This window comes from Barbatula barbatula (genome assembly GCF_947034865.1).
Source record: "Barbatula barbatula genome assembly, chromosome: 5".
Classification (NCBI taxonomy): Eukaryota; Metazoa; Chordata; class Actinopteri; order Cypriniformes; family Nemacheilidae; genus Barbatula; species Barbatula barbatula.
The window spans coordinates 8,635,699-8,652,964 of record NC_136769.1 but is presented as its reverse complement, the minus strand read 5'-3'; the positions used below and the strand labels follow the sequence as shown (position 1 = coordinate 8,652,964).

The 17,266-nt window shown below is 34.6% G+C and overlaps 2 protein-coding genes and 1 long non-coding RNA gene across 5 annotated transcripts; 2 read left to right on the top strand and 1 right to left on the bottom strand.

Annotated features, from left to right (window-relative positions):
* Positions 1–853: 853 nt before the first annotated feature.
* On the bottom strand, positions 854–4,780 carry LOC306894699. Of its 2 annotated transcripts, none has more exons than XR_013786721.1 (4): positions 4,608–4,779; positions 4,280–4,368; positions 4,060–4,128; positions 854–2,478 (listed from the first exon to the last, which is right to left on the bottom strand). It is a non-coding gene; the product is annotated as an uncharacterized lncRNA (long non-coding RNA). The 2 variants fall into 2 exon arrangements; XR_013786720.1 differs by having other exon boundaries at positions 856–2,478; positions 4,280–4,394; positions 4,608–4,780.
* A 4,130-nt stretch (positions 4,781–8,910) lies between these two features.
* LOC306893643 (trypsin-3-like) lies at positions 8,911–11,906 on the top strand. 2 transcript variants are annotated; one of them, XM_079455584.1, is made up of 7 exons: positions 8,911–9,087; positions 9,178–9,264; positions 10,128–10,148; positions 10,247–10,409; positions 10,496–10,764; positions 10,871–11,019; positions 11,247–11,878. In XM_079455584.1, exons 2-7 carry the CDS (start codon positions 9,207–9,209, stop codon positions 11,526–11,528), a joined length of 942 nt encoding a protein of 313 aa, XP_079311710.1. In that variant the 5' UTR covers positions 8,911–9,087; positions 9,178–9,206; the 3' UTR covers positions 11,529–11,878. The 2 variants fall into 2 exon arrangements, with proteins under 2 accessions (XP_079311710.1, XP_079311709.1); XM_079455583.1 differs by lacking the exon at positions 8,911–9,087 and having other exon boundaries at positions 9,127–9,264; positions 11,247–11,906.
* A 1,546-nt stretch (positions 11,907–13,452) lies between these two features.
* On the top strand, positions 13,453–16,151 carry LOC306893645 (chymotrypsinogen A-like). The gene is made up of 6 exons (XM_079455587.1): positions 13,453–13,615; positions 14,206–14,226; positions 14,361–14,526; positions 14,791–15,059; positions 15,179–15,321; positions 15,405–16,151. The coding sequence occupies exons 1-6, from the start codon at positions 13,561–13,563 to the stop codon at positions 15,672–15,674; spliced, it is 924 nt and encodes a 307-aa protein (XP_079311713.1). The 5' UTR covers positions 13,453–13,560; the 3' UTR covers positions 15,675–16,151.
* Positions 16,152–17,266: the final 1,115 nt, after the last annotated feature.

Sequence of the window (17,266 nt, the reverse complement as noted above, 5' to 3'; positions counted from 1 at the left end):
ATGGCTTTTATTGGTTACTTTATCAAGTTTCTCTGTATTTATACAGTAATATTCTTTCAAAATACAGTTTATCTTTGTAAAATAAGTAAAAAGACATGTAAGAAAACGTAATAATTATGTGAAAATACAATAAAAACAACTACCTTTCAGGTTAATCTCTGTAAATATATGGCTTTTATTTGTTACTTTATCAAGTTTCTCTGTATTTATACAGGAATTTTCTTTCAAAATAATGTTTATCTTTGTAAAATAAGTAAAAAGACATGTAAGAAAACGTAATAATTATGTGAAAATACATTAAAAACAACTACCTTTCAGGTTAATCTCTGTAAATATATGGTTTTTATTTGTTACTTTATCAAGTTTCTCTGTATTTATACAGTAATATTCTTTCAAAATACAGTTTATCTTTGTAAAATAAGTAAAAAGACATGTAAGAAAACGTAATTATTATGTGAAAATACATTAAAAAACAACTACCTTTTAGGTTAATCTCTGTGAATATATGGCTTTTATTTGTTAATTTCAAAATACAGTTTATCTTTGTAAAAGAACTAAGAACAATCGATAAAACCCCAATAAGTACATAAAATCAAAGACAAAAATATTACATAAATATATTTTTAAATTATTGGCCATTGCAAAAATAAACATAGTACGTTAAAAATACCTTAAAATTAGCTACATACATAATCTGTAAATTAAGGTATTTAGTTGTCGTTATATGAAACAATATTTTGTGTTAAAATATAGCCAATCTAATGTATAGTAACTAAGAAATGTTGTTTCTACCAGTAAAACAAAATCTATAAAAATGTAATGGGTACCTCCAATAAAACAGAACAGTCATTTTAGTGAATTGCAAACAAACGTTTAATGTTAATTGGACAGTAGAAATACAAGCAGAGCATGAAAAAATAGCTACATTATGATAATTAAGTGATTGTCAAATAAAATGTTTTAATGGATAAATAAAAACATTTAAAGGAATTAAAATACACAATATTTTGAACTATGCATTGGTCTAAATAACGTGTTTTCACTATCCGTATGAGTGAGTGAGAGTGAGTGAGTGTTTTTTGCTATTTTGATGGTAACTTTTTTTAAGACACTAACATGTCAGCCAGAAGAATCAATGAATGAATATCTGCTAAATTTATTATACAAATTTACTGACACTGTAAGGTGATGCTCAGTTAAATCATACCAAAGCTACTTTTATCATGGTTCTCAAAGAAAAGCATACCCATAGAGTAGGAAAGGCCTTCCTGTATTACCAGACAGATATTAGTGAACTTCTGTTTTTTTAAAGCAATTACTGAAACATTTTCTTGGTCCAGAGTTAAAAATACTTTTTAAAGGGTTAGCTAAAGTGAACAGGTGCTTCTGTTTTGAAGTCCATAAAAGTGCATCTATCCATCATAAAAACAATCACAGGGCTCTGGGGGGGTTAAAGATTTAGTTCACCTCAAAATTAATTTCCTGATAATTTACTCACCCCAATGCCATCCAAGATATCCATGCCTTTCTTAAGTGTAAAAGAAATTAAGTTTGAGGAAAACATTTCAGGACTTTTCTCCACTCAACGGACTTCAAACGCAACCAAAATGTTGAAATCCAAATCAATGCAGTTTCAAGGGATGTGCACGATCGCACCTGAGAAATAGGGTCATAAAGTATCTAGCGAAACAGTTTTTTTTTTTAAATGAACAATTGTGGTTAAAAAGTATATAAATGTTTGTCTTGTGCTGGTCTGCAACGCGCCAGGCATTATGTCATCACGTTGGAAACGTCGCAATTTTTTTTAAATAAATAAAAAAAGATGTCGGACGATTTTGAAATTGGAGGACAAAATGAGATGGAATTTGTCGCACTTCCCTGCCTTTTTAAACCGGAGTACACCGATAAATGACATGACGGGTGACGATTCCAACGTGATGACGTAATGCCCAGCGAGGTGCAACACAAGCACAAGTCGAATAATTGTGGTTAAAAAGTATATACATGTTGTGTGTCTGTTTTTTTTTAAATTACCAATCGTTTCGCTAAATAAGACCCTATTCCTGACGTCCACAGCCATTTGAAACTGCATTGCGATTGAAGTCCATTGTGTTGATAAAAATGCTGAAATGTTTTCCTCAAACTTAATTTCTCTTCCACTGAAGAAAGAAAGACATGGACATCTTGGATGGCATTGGGGTGAGTAAACTCAAGAAATTCATTTTGAGGTAGACTAATCCTTTAATAAAGGCCTTCTGAAGCAAAGAGATGCATTTGTGTAAGAAAAACATCCATATTTATAACTTTATAATCAAAATTATCTAGCTTCTGCCAGACGACCGTATGCATTCATATGGTGTCAGAAGAATCGTTCATCATAGATTACACAGATTTCAGATTAAAAACAGTCCCCTATTTCCACACCTGGGTTGTCATGGTCATCTGATGTAGATCCACAAGCACAGGTTTATCTATAACCTGAAATCACAAAAGGAGGACATATTTTAAAATACTATTTAAATTTAGGGTTAGGACTTCCCCTATCCATGAATGACTCTTACATAGTGCACCTTTAAGGTGTAATGGATTAGTTTAAGCTTCTTTTAAATGTACAAACTCATTTTGGAGTAAACACTGATACCCCTTTTCCACCAAGGCAGAGCTGGTCTGAACCAGCACCCGGTTCTTGTTGGTGGAAAAGGGGTATGAAACAACCTGTTATGATTGATATTAAAGGATTAGTTCACCTCAAAATGAATTTCTTAAGTTTACTCACCCCAATGCCATCCAAGATATCCATGTCTTTCTGTCCTCAGTGGAAGAGAAATAACGTTTTTTTAGGAAAACATTTCTGGACTTTTCTTCACAGAATGTAGTTTAATGGCACCCAATGTTTCTCAGTTCATATCCATGCAGTTTCAAAGGTCTTTGAAGTGCTTCAACGGGCTCAGCACGATACCAGCTGAGGACGAGGGGGTTTTCTAGCGAAACGATCGATTATTTTTATTATAAAAAAATTATATACTTTATATACAATAGTTCGGATTGAGCTCAAGACTGAATAAGCCGGGAACTACAACATCATGCTCAACGGCGCATGCACGTGCGGAAGTACCGCACCACTGTTTACAAACTGAACTTATATATATGGGTACAATGCCGGTGCCATCCAAGCATGAGGACGTAGTTCCCGGCTTCTTCAGTCTTGAGCTCAATTTAAACTATTGTATATAAAGTATCTAATTTTTTTATAATAAAAATAATCGATCGTTTCGCTAGAAAACCCCCTCGTCCTCAGCTGGTATCGTGCTGAGCCCGATGAAGCACTTCAAAGACCTTTGAAACTGCATGGATATGAACTGAGAAACATTGGGTGCCATTAAACTACATTCTGTGAAGAAAAGTCCAGAAATGTTTTCCTAAAAAAAAAACGTTATTTTTCTTCCACTGAGAAACGAAAGACATGGATATTTTATATGGCATTGGTAGTTCACCCAAAAATGACATTTAGCCTGTGATTTACTCACCCTCAAGCAATCCTAGGTGTATATGACATTCATCTTTCAGACAAATACAATCGGAGTTATATTAAAGTGCCCCTATTATAGAATTTTGAAAATTACCTTTCATAGCTTTCGTGTGTATCAGATCTAAGTGAACGAAAACATCCAGAGTTTCACTTTTATCACGGATAGATGCACTTTTACACCCATTCGCTTCCATTATAAAGCTGGGAAGAGCCAGGGCATTTGTTAATATGAATCTATTCGTCTGAAAGGTTATATACACTTAGAATGTGAGTAAATCATGGGCTAATTTTCATTTCAGGGTGAACAAATTATTTATTATGCTAATGAAACAATTACAATGCCATACGTAACATCCAAATGAAACATTCACTACATTTAGAACCTACACCATGTGCAGGCCTCACCACGTGCGTCATGCACAGCACGAATCATTCAAATGGATTCTTAAAACACTATGTACAATACATGTTTATTAACAGTCAACCAGATCTATTTTCTTTCATAAAATTTAACTAATCAAACAACATACCTGTTAACAGACCACATCATCAGTGGATCAACGGGGCAATGGCTTCTCTCTCACGATCTCCTGTAGACACTGGGCGTAATAATATAATTATAAGCACATTATGAATTTCATAATCTTATTACAATTAAACACTTCATCACAATCAACACGATCAAATGCTGTTATCACTTAAATCACACTGGAGCAAAAACTTGCATTTGGACAATAAAACTCAGCTTACCAGAGAAACGTCCTCGAGAAAAACAACGTGCATGCGATCGCACGTCGTATGGAGAAACCCCGCGATGTTTCACCGATGACGCTCCCACTCTAAACGAAGACTCGAAGAAAAGTTCCTTTAATTTAACGTTATATTCTCTTACTTGTGAACAGTAATATGAACAAAATTGTGTGAGATTCATTAATCCATTTGAATTATAAAACAGAAAACAAAAGTAGTATAACAAGTAAATTCAAGAAAATTATACAATATTAGGGGGAAAACTATTCAAATATTTCACACCAGTTACAAATGTATACTTTTTATATCGCGCTGAAAACACTCTTACCTTCGTTCGAAACGCAGGAGAAAACATTACATTCCTTATTCCAAAATGCCAATGCAGCTCGATGATATCCGAGGATGGCTCACCTAAAAGCATTGAATTGAAAACACCCGCGCAAACCCGTTGAGAAGACGTCTCTGACAACCGTTTGTCAATTCAAATGTCTAAAACATGTGACCAAATCATTGCTCTTTCGGCTGTTATGACCTATGACACATTCGACGTTGTGGGCGGGAATTGGCGGCAAATTTGAATCTGTGTCGCACACAAACAACAAGATGCATCTGAATAAACGTGTGAATGTTAAATAGTTGTATGGAGTTGAAAATAGAATAATGTTATTTTCATTATTCTGTGGAAATATTTTTCAAAAAAAGTTACAATAACAACTTTTATATATATGTGCAAATACGTAGTAGCAATATGTTTTATATATATAGTTATATAGTTATATATAGTTTAACCATTAGCATTTGTTGGTGTTTTTCTGTGCACATGTAAAACATAGGCTATCTGGAAAATTCCACAAGGAAAGATTCTGTTGGTGCTCCCGTATGACTGTTGGCCCCATACTTCACTACATCCACCCTATTTTTCAACATGGACAAAGCAATTTCATACGAGATAATTTAATGTATGAGACTTCGGTTTCATTAGTCACTAGGTTAACAGCCTGAAAAAAACAAGAGTGTAGTAAAAAATTACTTGTGCTTTATGATTATCGTGTGTTTATGATTATGATTACGAACTTTGTTATCACTTGCTGCACTGGATAAATTAAAATCTCTGAGAACTGTGGGTAGGATAATTAAGTGTATTAGGGATGCTTTGCCCCATGCATTACTGTCTTGCATAAACTCAGCCCTGGTAGATGGCACAGTAAACAAGAGATGATCTGTCAAATTATGATTGATGCTGGCGTAATACAATGTTTTGTATGAATAAAATGCTTCAGAAATATGGAGTTGTCTAAGTTCTGAAATTTGAAATTGTAAATTTTATAATAAATCATTGAAGGAACCATGGACAACAAAAAGTTAAGCTCTGAACTTTGATCCAGGAGACATAGGCATTGCCTGCCAGGGCATGGTGAAACCCTAAATAAACCACATTTTACATTGTTGATAATTTATAAAAAATAATATAGTTCATTTGGAGTTTGCTATAATGTGCTATTATTATATTAACAGACATTGCACCCTGGAGAAAGTTATTCCTGGAGGGAACATTCTCAAGGGGGATACATTTAAAACACTTTCAATTCACTGATTTATGTAATTTTACATACATTTTTGTCATGAACAGGAAAATAATCAATAAAACATTTACAATAATTGTCTGTAAAAATACATCTTTTAAATCTGTAAAAATTAACTGTAATTTTCTGTAAAAATAAATTTTTAATCTGTAAAAATAGTATGAAATGCCTTTAAAAAACATAATTTTTATGTAATTGTTATTTACAATGAAACACTGTCATTTTAATGGTAAAACTTTTAATTACAGCAAATATCTGTTAAACAACAGCATTTTACTGTTTAATGAAAAAATGGGGAAATTCTGTAAAAAAATACAGAATATTACCTGTAAAATAACGTTTTTTTTTTACAGTGTGTAACGAATGCACTTTATTTATCCTACAATAAATCTGTACGTTAACATGTTTTATATGCTTTTTAATTATGTTTTAGTCTATTCTTTTTTTTTAAATGCATTATGCAGAATCGTCATCAGCCGGCGTGATATGATATTTTTCCATGTCAAAAGGAAACATGGCTGTTTATTGTAAGCTTCGTTGCAGTTCCAAACAAGATAGCGTAGTCTCTTCACGGAGGTAAATGGCAAGGCATTTGGCATTGACTTGGGCTGTGTTATAGTTTAGTTAATAAGTTCATGCTTGTTACATTACTATCGTTGTGCAACATTATTGCGTCTCCTGATTTTTGTAATATGGAAACTTAATCTCTTTGTAAATAATTACTGTTCGTTCGTCCTGTTTATAGCCTGAAAGTCCACTGATGTGCGAGTTAATCATATAAAATATAAAAAAGATCTCTCAATCCAGACTTTCTTTTTTTACTGACCACTGAAATATAAAATCTAAAAACTACCCAGCGATACAGATAAGCAAAACAAGACCAACAAGGTAAAAAAAAAAGCGAGAGGTCCTCTAACCGTCAAATGATTCAATCAGCGATGACAAATCCATCACGCTAACATCCATAATTCCAGGCTTGACCACCTTTTTTGCTTTCCATGTAAGCAATACGCTATATGTAATAAGCAAGGTACATGCAATGGGATTGGTTAGCCTATATACAATTGCTGACAACATTGTGTAACCTTAAATTACCATAATAAAAAATCTTGTAAAATGATCAGTGGTAAATTGGTCTGGGCTGGCTCAGTTCATCAGTGATTGGTTGACAACAGTTCAAATTTACTGGCTTTGGAAATCAGAGGGAGGGGCTCATTATACAACAGAGAAAACGTCTTAAATGTATGAAGGTAGAATAGTAGCAAAACTCGAGAGCACGTAGATATGAATTTGAGAACTTGTACAATAAATATTTTCACTTGAATGCTACAATTTACACTCACAGCTTCGATGTGAAAACCTGTAAATTAAAAATCTTGAAATTCACATATACGTGCTCTCGAGTTTTGCTACTATTCTACCTTCATATTAATGAGGGGCGCTCTGTGCAACCAAACGTTTTTAACGCCGTCATATAGCAAGACAGCGGCGCAAAATCGGCGCTTTTCTGGTGCCTTAAAACGGTGGTTAAATACGGATTTGCGCGCGATTTTTACGGCGTTTGGATTCGCGACGCTATATTTTGCGGCGCAAATACGGTTTAAAACGCCGTCAAATAGGCCTACGGCGTGGGGATATAAACGCGTTTAATCCACAGCGTACTTGTGACACCATCGGCTTGCCATAACAGTCCTCAAGTTCGGAACAGCGCGTGGGAGGGTTTAAAATACGTTTCTCTTGTTCGGTGGGTGTGTCAAGAACTCACATCCAGCCAAGTAAAACCTGCTTGCTTGTTTCCCAAGAGTCACAGGACTGGTAAAACCATTATTCCTGCATTTTCTATAGGACAAACTATCCACACATGTTAAATATAGTATCCTTTAGACACACCCTTATAACAGAGTAAACAAACACATAAAACGTATGCAAGAGAATGGCATATATGACGTGTGAAAATATGGGTTCATATTTGCTATACTTCGTTACTAACTGATTTTATCTTCATAAAAGATACATACTGTATAAGGTAAATATTTAGCTTCCTTCCTCCATACAATCTGGAAGTGAGAATGTTGAAACTATTTATTGTGCTTTGAGAAGTTTTTCATTTTGTTTTTATAGATTTTCAGAAAACATACATAATGATATTAAGTCACTTTCAAATAAAGCGTCTGCCTAAATTAAAATAGGAGGTGGTAGCAATAATCAAAGTTATAGAACTGTTTCTCCATAATAATAAAACCGGTAAAACAACATTATTGTAAACACAATACACATTAGAATTATATTCTCTTATAAAGAGAGTCAAATTATTTGCTAACCCGCTATAAAAGCAGGACCTATAAAACACTAATGTACCAGCAACGGTTAATAGAAATAATTAGAACTGTATCACTGACAAAAATTCATCTTCAAAGCGCCACAAAACACTAAGCAACATTTATTTAGATAATAACAGGGTTGGTTGTTTTCCACATCATAGAAAACAATGTTGGCGACTGTAAGTCACAAAAGTAGAGAAAATTTTTAGCTCTTTTACGCTAATTTTACTGTGACCTAAATGACTTTTCCATCGCTTCATATTTTAACTAGAACAGTTATACTTTCATTTTGTTTGTTAAAAATAAATACTCATATTATATTTAGGGCTTTCTGTAATACTGCTGTGGCTTGAAAGTATGGACTGTGTAAAACAGGTTATGACTAATATATATTAAGATATGTATAATCTCCCTCACTCTTCTTCCTACAGCGTTCGCACCCATTTCAGTGTAATTTTTCAAAACGACTGTGAGACTGTAGCTGAAAGGGTGAGGGGGGATTTCATGACACTTTAAAACTCAATAAATGTTGTATTACATATACAAGTATTTTGTGTTGTCAGCACAAGCATTTTTAAAGCAGTTTTTTGTAAAGGAAATTTTTATAGCAGAAGGGGACTTGGATATGTTATTGGATATGTTTGTTATTTTTTTATTATAAGCGAGAGGCAGATGGCGAGTTTTATCACATAAGAACAAAAGCAGGACATATAATTGAATGAATCATAGGCAAACACTAACAAGATATAGCCAGGCCATGTAAAATAATTGTGTGACATTTAATGTGATATTTATAATCAAAATTGACCTGGAATTCTACGGACTTGTGAAATGTTAATGAGGTAACAGACAGGCGTGTACTGTAATCACCTTAGCAGCCACTACAATAGACATCTCTGAAAAGGTGAGTACAATATAAACATTGAAGTGGGGTGGGGGCATAAGGACTTTAGATGAAGCGGAGAGTAGCCTGCTTACCTTCTTATGTTAATAGTTTCTTGACAGTGAAGGACACAAAAGAAGATGAACTATTGCACCGTTCTGTGTTGGGTTGCTGGGGCCATACTTCTTAATATAGCAGGTAAAATTAACAAAGATTTTTTTTAACATGACAAAATTAGATTGATTTTTATTAATAATACTAGACAGATGAATTTTCATTGCAAAGGTCATTTCGTAACATGCTCAAACTACCTTATACCTAAAGCATCTGTTACTAGTTTGGACATACAAAACTGTATTAATGTTTTTAATGATTGTAAAATCTAAAAGCCTGCTTAAATGCCTAAATATGGTTTATTTTGGCAACTCTTTACAATCAATGTTATTTGTTAAGATAGTTCATTAGAGCATAAACTAACGATAAAGAATACTTTTTTATCAATTTAAGCATTTATCTTGGTTGGCATGAATCTTATGGTTAATTTCAGCATTTACATTACCTGTAAAATACAATGGTTATTGTTAGTTTATGTTAGTTAATCTAATGTTAACATAGAAACCTATTGTAAAGATGTTTTAAAAAATGTTTACCTTCATTCATTTTTTTAATTTCTTTATTTTTGTTGAACCTAACATACATGGATACTTTAATACTGTTTTAACTTTTTCAATATTAATGTTAATATAAAACAGCATGATAGAGATTTATCTTCATTCAAATTTTTTTGCTTTCATACCATAGGGCACATAGGACATTTTATTTGTTAACTTTTTCACAACTTCACTACTGTGGAACGATTTGGCCTTAAACTAATTATGTTACAATGCTCACGGAAGTGTCAGGGTGATTTTTTTATCTTGAGTGTTTTGGTAATGCCTGATTCTAAATCGTATCTACAGTATCTGTCAAAACAATGATTACAAACTAAACAAACCTGTATTTCAACTCTGGCAGTTTACATACCACATGTTAGATTTTTTTCTCTCTCTGTCTATTTACAGGCTCACTCTGCCAGTCAGATGGTAGGTGCTTACACTCACAATGGACCCAAATGTTCCACACTGAATACTTGTCTATATGTTATTAGAGGAATTTTGATAGGATTTTCTTCTTTCATCAGTGTGTGGCCAGGCTCCACTTAACACCAAAATTGTTGGAGGGCAGAATGCAGCTTCAGGCTCTTGGCCCTGGCAAGTAAGCGTAACCACCAGTACAGGTCATTTCTGTGGCGGGAGCCTGATCAGTAAAAACTGGGTTTTGTCAGCAGCTCACTGCTTCAAGAGGTATGAAGCTTACTCATGCTAAATAGGCTACTTCATCATTCAAATAGGATCACATAATAATGAAAATGTACTTTGCCAATTTACAGCCCTATTACGAGTTCTATCATAATGTACTTTGGACGTCAAAGCCAAGCGGGTTCCAACCCAAATCAAGTGTCCCGCGAGGTGCTTCAAGTGATCAAACATCCTTCCTATAACGAGTCTACAGACAACAACGACATAGCTCTAGTCAAGCTCTCGTCCCCTGTGGAGTTCACAAATTATGTTTCGCCGATATGCCTGGCGAGTACCAATAGCACATTTGGTTCGGGTACTAAGAGTTGGATCACCGGATGGGGAAAACTTACAGCTAATTGTGAGTGAGCACACATTAAATACACAGTAGGTTTTCTAACCTCAGCACACAGTTGGCTATTAAAAAGTACTTAAACAATGACCTTTTCCTGATCTACATGTTACAGCCAACCAACTTCCTGACATCCTGCAGGAAGTGGAGATACCAATTGTGAGCAATACTGATTGCACAAATGCTTATAAAGGGACTAGTGTTGTCACAGACAATATGATATGTGCTGGATTATTAAATCTGGGAGGGAAAGATTCATGTCAGGTACATTATTCATTCTTCTCTTTATATCCAAAACACTGTTTATTCTCTGCACAGCTTCACTATAAAAACTATTTATTTGTTTTATATATTTATTTATATACTAAAATTATTTGTATACCAACATTATTTGCCATTGACTATTGATATATAAGACAATTATATATTAATAACATTTTTAAGACTCAAGACGTCGTAGAGGTGTATATGTTGAATGTTTGTTTATGCAGGGTGATTCTGGAGGGCCAATGGTCAGTAAGAAGGACGCCCAGTGGGTTCAGTCTGGAATTGTGAGTTGGGGTCAAGGCTGTGCTGAACCTGGCTTTCCCGGTGTGTACGCAAAAGTGTCTCGCTACCAGGAATGGATAACATCTCACACAAGCAGTGACCAGCCTGGATTTATTGAATTCATTTCCAGTGACACCCCCCTTAGCAGCTCACCCGAGCGCTTCATATTCATTCTGTCTCTCACCTATATTATTCCACTTATTTTCTCCTATCTTTTTTCTTAAACATGGTTTGACTTACACTTTAATTTTCATGGTTATTTTTGTCAATATACATCTAAATATGTTTTCTTTATATAAGTAGCCTATTTAAATTATAAGCTATTACAATAGTGAAGGTCAGCAAGTTTCTGCACTATATGAAGAATGTTTGACGTACATCAAACTGATATTTGCTAGTATGTTAGGATATGGAAACTCTGATTTTTTTTGACAGAATTTTAAAAGGGACCAATGCAAATGCACTGAATCCACTTTTGTTTTACTTCATCTGTTGAAAATGATCAACGTCTACAGAACAGATCTAGTTTGTCGAAATGTATTCAATGTAATTCACTTAAACAGAATAAACATGCAAACAAAAAAAGGAATCTGCTTGAAATGACTTAATGATCATGATTTAATGAATATAAACCTTGTTTTTATAGATCTGGTTTGTAAAAAACAATTTTACAGTAACACAGCCATCACTTTTCCACTCTTTTGGATGAGTTTAGCCTACTGTATATAGGCCTATTCAAAATATGACAAAAGTACCTTCATAAAAAAACGACTTAAATTCAGTCAGCTAAATAAGTGTTTATTCTCTTTTTAGTCTACATTCTGCCTGTCTTGGCTGGTGGACAGGTACACTGTAAAAATAAAAGGTGCCTCAAATATCCCGTTGTGTTAACCAAAAAAACCTTGAACTGTATTTTAAGTGATTCAAAACGATTTTCTAGTAATAGCGTTATTGGTGGAAGTACCATATAGTCTGGTTGGTTCTTCCAGGAACCTATAGGAATTTTGAATAAACTGCATTAACGAACATTATAGGTATATTTCTTTAGCCTATATGTTAAGAGTCTGTGTAAGTAAACATTTTGCAATGTTTGTAAAAGCACTCTGGATTTTCTAATAACGAAGGCTGAAAATCTGCAAGGCAGAATTTGATCTGATCAACATTAAACCAATTTAAAATGCATTATTGGCAAAGAAACACCACAAAATACATGAAAAAAACACTCTTACCTTTTGAGACTTTAAAGACAACCGCGAGGGTATATAACTTAGTCTATATATTATCTTTACAACAACAAATTTTCAGTTTCTATTGTCAGTTCTGACTTAACGTGACGTCTAAAAAACGGCTATATTCTTTCACACAGCCTCTATTCCATATGCATATTTAAAGACGAAACGTGTTCATGTTAATACATTCATACAGTCGATAACAGTGACAGGTTGTTGGAAACCCTCATTTCATTCAGGAGTCACCGGTCGGATGTGCTGCTTCTTCCTGTCGCTCACCGAGACGATCCCTGCGCGGGGAAAGAGAGACATTTTCACTCTTAAGGTTTATTGGAAAGTCACTAGATGTCGCTTCGTACTTCTCCTTAACAAAAGCTGCTAAAGGGCTTGTAAAAGTTATTAAATCAAGAGACAGACTTGCGTATGTAAGAAACACTGTTTTGTGTGCGCACTGCCACTTGCGTGTGTGCGGTCCAGAGAGGCGCACGGCAGATGAATACAGCGAAAACACTGTTATGTGAAATCTTCTCCACCTTGGAAGAATGTTTAAACAGATGTGTTTTAAAAATATATTTAGTCCATTTCATGGCTTGGCTAGGTCAACTGATTTCTGCTGCAGACAGTCAACTTTTTTGTCTGAAAGTTAACCAATGATCTAAAACATTGCTGCCCTGAAAGATAACAAAAACATGCCATTTGTACTCTTTCCAGAAAGCATGCTAATGTGTTAGACAGTGGCAAGACTGCCCATTGTTTAAGACGTATTGCAGAAAAAATAAGTTCTTTCAAACAAAGTGGATCTCAATGTAAATGTCATGAAACATTTCACACGAATTACAGGTATGTATTGGTAAAGGTGAACAGTTTTGTTGAACAGTGTTTCAAGAGGGAAGGAATGAAAAACAAAACAAGGCGTGCCAGATAAACCTTGCAAGTGCAGTGCATGGGGGCACAAAAAGTCCCAATGACACAGCAGTGCTTGCTTGTATTCTTAACTTAAGGAAATGATAAGCTATACAACCTAAGGATGACGTCTCGGATAACTCTGCGTGTCGTGGTTGCAATACTTCTTAACATAACAGGTGAGTAAACATGTTTTAACATGTTTCCATGTTGGAGTTGGGTCATTTTTGTGTTTATATTTATGGATGCTCACAATGAAAAATCATGTTTACTGTTATTTTGCTTTAAATGGCAATTTAATAATGAAACAATTGTTTAGGATCAGAGTCATTTTCTGTTCATGACTATTAATATGTCAAGCTGCAGAATAAAGTTAAAAGTGCTTTCATGAATTAACGAGACTGACTGAAATCTTCTTGTTACTTGAGAGAGGTATGGTCTTTGTTGCTATTTATAATTTCAGGAAATTAAAGCATTTAACAGGCATTTTCTGGCTATAATTCAAGGCTGTTACCGCCTACAACATTCAGATACAACCAGACAAATCCTGAATATGTGGTTCCATCATGATCCTAAAACACACCTCATGTGAAGATATTATATGTTTTAAATTAAAAGCCTCATCCTTGCGAAAACAAAGACTTCAAGTTACACAAACCAGTTTATCAGCTTTGAACATGTGTGCATTTGCTTTGTTTTGTTTCTTTTCAAATCTATGCCTGGCTAAGTTTAGTTTCATAACTTGAATTGCTTTGTTCTCCTATAACAGGCTGTCTCTGTCAGCTAGATGGTATGTTACAGATCACATTGAACATTTTTCACATATTTTTCTCTAACTTTCATTTTACAACCAAGAAAGTGTACTGAATCAGTTCAGTTTTAACCTAATTTCAAGAAAGGATTCTGATTCTTTTCTTTAATCAGTGTGTGGCAAAGCCCCTTTAAACACAAAGATTGTTGGAGGAGCCGATGCGACTGTAGGGTCTTGGCCCTGGCAAGTCAGTATTCAGAAAGATACTGGATCTCATTTCTGTGGTGGAAGTCTTGTCAATAAAGACTGGGTTTTGTCTGCAGCCCACTGCTTTCAGAGGTATGAAACGCTCTACAAATGGTAGAAAATCCTGATACTGTTTGGGTTCTTTTAATTTTTAAAAGAAAAAAAGTAATTTAAACAACTTTCTTTGTGATATTGTTGTTTGAAAACCCTATGTATTGTAGTTTCTCCTTCTGTGGAAAAACTCAAGAGCGATGAGTAATTGGGCCTACTAACAGAATTGTCAGCATTGAATGGACACGCAACATATCGCTGCTGTCCTTCTAAAACTTGAATGTCCCTTTCTTTTTCTATCCTCAGCGTCACTGAATCTAATATTAAAGTCTCTTTGGGACGTCAGACCTTATCAGGCTCGAACCCAAATGCGATTTATAAGACAGTAACAAACATTTTCAATCATCCCGGCTATACAGATGCTATAAAAAACAACGACATAGCTCTCCTTCAGCTCTCTTCTTCTGTGAATTTCAACGATTACATTAGGCCGGTCTGTCTGGCGGCTGACGGCAGCACATTCGATGCTGGTGCTAAGAGCTGGATCACAGGATGGGGGCTACTCAAATTTGGCTGTAAGTAACATCGCTTGAAAAACAATGCATCCAAAATTCTAAGATGAAAAGTTATTCGTGTTGAATGAATGAAAAAAATAGTTTGAAACAATGACGGCAAAACAATTTATCCATCATAGACACCCAGCTTCCGAACACACTGCAGGAGGTGCAGATACCGATTGTGAGCAACAATGATTGTAAAAATGCTTATGGAGTTAGTGGCATTACAAGCAACATGTTGTGTGCTGGTCTTACCACAGGGGGCAAAGACTCGTGCCAGGTAAGACATCTACTGTAGGACACCTGCTCACAGTTGCATGCTGTATAGTGTCAGAGAATTAAATAATATGGTTTTCCATGCAGGGAGATTCTGGAGGTCCAATGGTTTTTCAGAACGGCACCCTTTGGGTTCAGTCAGGGGTTGTGAGTTTTGGTCATAAGTGCGCTGTTGCCGGCTATCCTGGTGTGTACACCAGAGTGTCACAATACCATTCTTGGATCAACAATCACATCAGCAGTGATCAGCCTGGATTTGTCCGAGTTAACGCTACTGGATCCAGTAGTTCATCTTACACTCTTTTGTCTTCTGTATCTCACACTTTCTTCATCATCTCCCTTTATCTCTTTGTTTAAAAACTGTACAATAAGGGTAAACTAATGATAATGTTGCCTGATTGCACTCCTAAATCAATGAAGGTTTTATTTTGTCATTTCCGATCACCTTTTGTTTAAAGATACTAAAACGGATAAAATCTCTATAACGGAACGTAAGCCTGTAACGTTTTACATTGACACAATAATGAATCAATATTCAAATATTTTGAAACACTTATTTCACTTATTATTTTGTTTGATTACAATTATGATTTAAATTATTGAGAGCTTTAGGCAGTACTACAACAAAAATCCAAATGCAAAGTAGTCGTATGCACATACATATTTGCCAGCCTTGCCAGATAAGATGATGTGAAATGTAATTCTATATTACAGTTAATGTAATAAAAATCAATTCTACCTTAAAATTCTGTGGTGAAATCAAACAATTAAGTTGTACTGTGAATTAACATTGTCGTTTCAAATGGTCTGAATAAATTCTGTGAAGTAAACAACATTACTGTCTGCAGACTCTGCTCTTTTGCGCCCCTCTCGGTGTGGCTGAATCAGTCCTTTTTAAGTCCAGAATGAACGGGGCTCTTTGACCTCAATGAAAAACATTTGTGTTTTGGGACTTAACAAAGCCCAAAATAAGCTTAAAACAGATTTAAGATGTCGATTGTACATATTTACAGTATATAAAGTTTGATTAGTTCCTCTTTGAACAAGGCCAGTTGAGGGGAAAACTACACACATTATATTGGTTTCAAAATTAAATGATGTTAGGTGAACCATGCACCTTATAGCTAGTTCATCCTTAGCAGAGCTGAGAATACAATCAGATCTCACAGCATTGATATGAACGATAATTTATAGAGGAAAAATGCACTAAATGTTTCTCTGTAATTTTTGGGAAATTCAAAACAACCGAGTGCAGTTTTGTTAAGTCCAGAATTGAAGTGGCAAGTAGCGAAGCTGCTAAATAATCTTAAAAAAAACCTTTAGAGTACTAAATGCTAGAATTATTAAATACAATACATAGGCTACTCTTTATATCTAATGCATACTTATATTTTAGCTTTAATTACACATTCAATTACTATTGGATTGTTTGAAGACATTATGTGTAACATTGTCATCACACCTGCACGAGTCCAAAAGCGACTGTTGATCACACATGAAAAACAAAGTCAGCAGTGGCCAGAGGATGTGTCAAACGTACATATCCTCCAACAACCTGTACATTTTCTTTGTGTTTTAAAGGCTGTGGTTCAAAAATGCTTAGATATAGTAGCCTTTATGGAAGCAGAATTTATCATATAGTTACTTGTGGAAAATTTGCATTCGTGGAATTCTGTTTTCATATTTAGATCTACATACAGACGTGCTCAAATTTGTTGGTTCCCCTCCACAAAAAAACGAAGAATGCACAAATTTCTCTGAAATAACTTATAACTGACAAAAGTAATTGGCATCCACCATTGTTTATTCCATTTTTAATAGAAATCTGACTTTGCTTTAGATTTTTTATACAACATAATATTGTAAATAATAAAACAAATGAAAATTTCATGGACAAAAATAATGGGACCCTAACCTACTATTTTGTGCACAACCTTCAAGGCAAGCAA

What these genes read in the sequence shown, in the direction of transcription:
- LOC306893645 (XM_079455587.1), top strand. Translation starts at nt 13,561, where the DNA reads ATGACGTCTCGGATAACTCTGCGTGTCGTGGTTGCAATACTTCTTAAC. An exon ending in GGGGCTACTCAAATTTGGCT is followed by an intron (nt 15,060 to 15,178) that starts GTAAGTAACATC and finishes TATCCATCATAG; the next exon opens with ACACCCAGCTTCCGAACACA. An exon ending in GGGGCAAAGACTCGTGCCAG is followed by an intron (nt 15,322 to 15,404) that starts GTAAGACATCTA and finishes TTTTCCATGCAG; the next exon opens with GGAGATTCTGGAGGTCCAAT.
- LOC306893643 (XM_079455583.1), top strand. Translation starts at nt 9,207, where the DNA reads ATGAACTATTGCACCGTTCTGTGTTGGGTTGCTGGGGCCATACTTCTT. An exon ending in CATACTTCTTAATATAGCAG is followed by an intron (nt 9,265 to 10,127) that starts GTAAAATTAACA and finishes GTCTATTTACAG; the next exon opens with GCTCACTCTGCCAGTCAGAT. An exon ending in GGGAAAACTTACAGCTAATT is followed by an intron (nt 10,765 to 10,870) that starts GTGAGTGAGCAC and finishes TACATGTTACAG; the next exon opens with CCAACCAACTTCCTGACATC.